The 3,743-nt window shown below is 36.5% G+C and overlaps 1 protein-coding gene across 1 annotated transcript; it reads right to left on the bottom strand.

The window, feature by feature from the left end:
- Nucleotides 1–333: 333 nt before the first annotated feature.
- On the bottom strand, nucleotides 334–1,942 carry LOC124271204. The gene is made up of 4 exons (XM_046706285.1): nucleotides 1,916–1,942; nucleotides 1,739–1,808; nucleotides 1,437–1,517; nucleotides 334–1,203 (listed from the first exon to the last, which is right to left on the bottom strand). The coding sequence occupies exons 1-4, from the start codon at nucleotides 1,934–1,936 to the stop codon at nucleotides 1,046–1,048; spliced, it is 330 nt and encodes a 109-aa protein (XP_046562241.1). The 5' UTR covers nucleotides 1,937–1,942; the 3' UTR covers nucleotides 334–1,045.
- Nucleotides 1,943–3,743: the final 1,801 nt, after the last annotated feature.

Below are 3,743 nucleotides of genomic sequence, written 5' to 3'. Positions count from 1 at the left end.
CGGGTTACAGGCATGTTCCACCTAAGTATACATCAGCAACAAAGATTTACCAATTTCAAAATGTGGAATATAGGTACATAAAGTCAGGGAGTGAACCACTCCAGCAACAGACTCCACGGGTTACAGGCATGTTCCACCTAAGTATACATCAGCAACAAAGATTTACCAATTTCAAAATGTGGAAATATAGGTACATAAAGTCAGGGAGTGCATCACTCAAGCAACAGACTCTCTTGGTTACTGGCATGTTCTAGCTAGTTATACATCAGCAACAAAGATTTACTAATTTCAAAGTGTGAAAACATAGGTACACAGAATCAGGGAGTGCAACAGACTCTCTGGGTTAGTTATACATCAGCAACAAAGAGTTAAAATTTTCAAAGTGTGATAATATCAGGATGGGTATAGAAAGACAAAGTGCAAACCTCAATTTTTTGTGAAATTTGTTAATCCTGTTGTTTTTCTTAGCTATGTATTTTTTGACAAATACAAAATTCTGTATTATTTTCATAAATCCTGAAATCATGTCAATAACTTACTGATTTAAATTTTATTAGGTGGTACATTATAGTTCAAGCAATTTGAATATATTTCGAGGTGACGGGGTTTTGGCAGACAAGTTCTCTGTGGATTTAAGAATCTTGATCTTCTCCTCCTCCAACTGCAATTTTCGCCTCTGTAAATCAATAATGTTGTCTAATTTGGATGACACATCATCAAAAAATTCCCTCATGGCCTGGAGCTTTTTATTTTCAATTTGTATGATTTCATTTCCAGTCGTTGTCTTCTGTCTGGACACTAGACAAAGTAGACAAAAAGTGTAATTGTATCTTTTTGGAATATTCTTGAAAATTGCAATCCATAAGTTATGAAACAATCAAACCTTTTTCAAAAATGATTTAGTGTACACAAATATTAATGATGTGATAATGATGCCATTCTGAGTTCAATTACATTATTATGAACAAGAAACCGTAGCAGTTATTATAATGCCATCATTCATTATGTATCAAAAGGCAATTTTGAGATACTATTATACAGATGATTATATGAACCTTTTTTCACTTTTTGATTCAATAGGGAGTTGCTGGTTAACTGATGGGGTTGCTGAGGCAGATGCTTCTGTTGTGTTCCGAGGTCCTGCTGTGAACTGACCCGCTGCTGTTGTGGCTCTAGATGTTGATGCTGTCAGTTGTCCTTCCTCTGCAAATATATCAAAATATAAAACCTTCATTAAAAATATTAAATACATATTTGGTGTTTTTATCTTTAACCAAACATTTAGATAAACTGAGTAGCTGTGTAAAATATGCATTGAATTTTTCAAATACCCACTACAATAAATCTGAAACAAAGACAATTACAAAAATGGTTTGGTTACTTGTCAACTTGTCATAAGTTACATGTGGAGCAGGTAGATATCAAATAATTTTCACCTGGTAGATACATCTTAACAAGATCAAGACCTCTTTGCATCAGCGGAGACTGTGGCACATCCAATATTTGAATAATTTCGTCTGAAATGAAAAACATCTTATGTAAAATCAATCAAATCGTTTGGTTTCAAAAATCAAATTTAGCGGGCTCAATCCAGCGTAACACATTAGGTTTATATCCAAACTCAAAAGTCTTCAAATGAACTGTAATTTTTTCAGACTGTTTCATACACATACTCAAACATAATATATTAGTTATTCAAGTTCCTGATTTTAAATGTAACTAGATTGTTTGTACTTACTTTCAAACCCTCCAGTTTCCAGCCCTCCAACAATGCCTTCCACCTGACACTTAGGAATAAGGGAGATGACCTAAAACACACCCAAAAATGTTTTCTGAAAATGAAAAAAGCATTGCATATTTTTTAGTATGTGCCATAGGCTATTCAATAATTAGCCAATTTAAAAATTTACAGTACCTTCTCTTCAACTTGTGACATGGGCGGGGTGCAGGTCCTCCACCCGTTTTCACCAGCTCTCTTTTGAGACATTGCCTTCTTTCTAGTTTGACATCTGCAAAGAAATAAGATTTCAAATTAGAACCATTGTTTGATTGACAATTAAAATATGGGCTATTTCGCTACAATTCATTACATATATCCCACTGGCACAGACACATGATAATTTTATCATTTTTGTGTTGATAGTGCAAAACTATATCTATATTGCATTTACTAAGCCTGTCTGTTTATCAGGTTTGCTTAATAAATAAAGATCCACACTTACTTCAGCTCATTCCATTTTTTCCCTCAGGTCAGCACCGGATCTATGGGCTGAACTTGCAGCATTACCCTGAAAATATCATTCATTACATCTTTATCAAGATGAATATGCCTACTAGTATCCTATGGTCATATTGATTTATATCTATTATCACCATCACATTAAAAAACTACAACTTGTAAATATTGGTCTATAATGAATTTTTTTTTTCTCCATTAAACTTGTAGATGAGTTAGAAATAAAAACTATAACCCGATCTGCCCATCTACTAGTATTTAGTTTGTAAGAAAACGATTAGAAACAAGAATTTTCATTGTGACCCCTAGAACAACTCACCTGTCTGCGATTTTTTCCCATATTCCATTCTTGATTTTGTGTTTAATACTGCTTGAAAAAGCTGCAGATAACACGGAATTGTGTTTCCCTACATCTTCAGTAAGGATTTCGATTTCTTGCGCAGAATAATTACTTTTTCTGACTTTTTTACTCGGAGGCGACGACATTGTTATGATCAAGCGATCGTCTGCCCTATGCAGTCAAGGGACGTAACTCTAAATTGTTGTCTATGTTGCTATGGATAATCCTATCTTCAGCACAGAAGATTACGATTGTAACTTACGATCGCAATTGTAAAATGAGATGAGTTACAACTGTGCTACAATCGCTTTTGTGCAAGAGTTGTAAGAGTTACGATCGCGATTGTAATTTCGATTGCAAATGCTTACAATTGATTGTAGCTACGATCGTTTTTGTGCAAGTGGGCCCAGGATAGGCCATGTGGCGGGACGTCGTGGTCTGATCCCGTGATGACGTAATGTCGAACTGTGTTGGGGTGGATGGTTCGGGCAGTCATCACTGCAGTCTGAAACCTGTGGCGAAGATGGGTCACCCTTATCCATCTGTCCTGTCTTGGCGTTGTTACACGTGGACGTCCAGAACGTGGCCGATCGATGACGTCATTTGTGTTCTGGTAGCGTCTCACCAGTGCAGAAATGGTGTTCCGGTGGCAGTGGAAATGTGCAGCCACTTGAGACATTCCCCCACGGACCATCCCAATGGCCTCATGACGTTGTGCAGACGTGAGCATTGGCATGCTATGCGTTTCAATAGCCGTTTAATTTTTTTAACGATTGCAAGGGCAGGGGTTGAGCTTTCCAAAGTGACAGTATTGTGTGGCATTCATTTGCTCTGTTTGTCTTTCCAGGAATGCACGTGCAACAACGTATTGCACGTCTCAAGGACGAACCCACTGACGTCACGGAACGTGGCACGTGCATGCATGTTGGATACATGTCACTAATCTCTGAGTTTAAATCCTTTTGTGTCTACACAGGTTTAATAAATTTAGATTTTAAATTTTTGTATGCACAGTTTCTTTATGTGCCTAGTATATTTTGGAACCTTGTCATTTTTTCCAGATAAATTTGAGTTAAACGATGATAATGAATTTGTACATTTTGTTGTAGAGGAGAGAGCATTCCATAACTGGGGATATACACATGAGTGTCGAAACATGTATAGAAA

This window comes from Haliotis rubra, unplaced genomic scaffold (assembly GCF_003918875.1).
Source record: "Haliotis rubra isolate DU_JTF1 unplaced genomic scaffold, ASM391887v1 Scf1587, whole genome shotgun sequence".
Classification (NCBI taxonomy): Eukaryota; Metazoa; Mollusca; class Gastropoda; order Lepetellida; family Haliotidae; genus Haliotis; species Haliotis rubra.
The sequence above is the reverse complement of the archived record's forward strand: the minus strand, read 5'-3'. Positions and strand labels throughout refer to the sequence as shown.

What these genes read in the sequence shown, in the direction of transcription:
- LOC124271204 (XM_046706285.1), bottom strand. Translation starts at nt 1,936, where the DNA reads ATGTCACAAGTTGAAGAGAAG. An exon ending in TGTCACAAGTTGAAGAGAAG is followed by an intron (nt 1,809 to 1,915) that starts GTACTGTAAATT and finishes GGTGTGTTTTAG; the next exon opens with GTCATCTCCCTTATTCCTAA. An exon ending in GGAAACTGGAGGGTTTGAAA is followed by an intron (nt 1,518 to 1,738) that starts GTAAGTACAAAC and finishes TTTTCATTTCAG; the next exon opens with ACGAAATTATTCAAATATTG.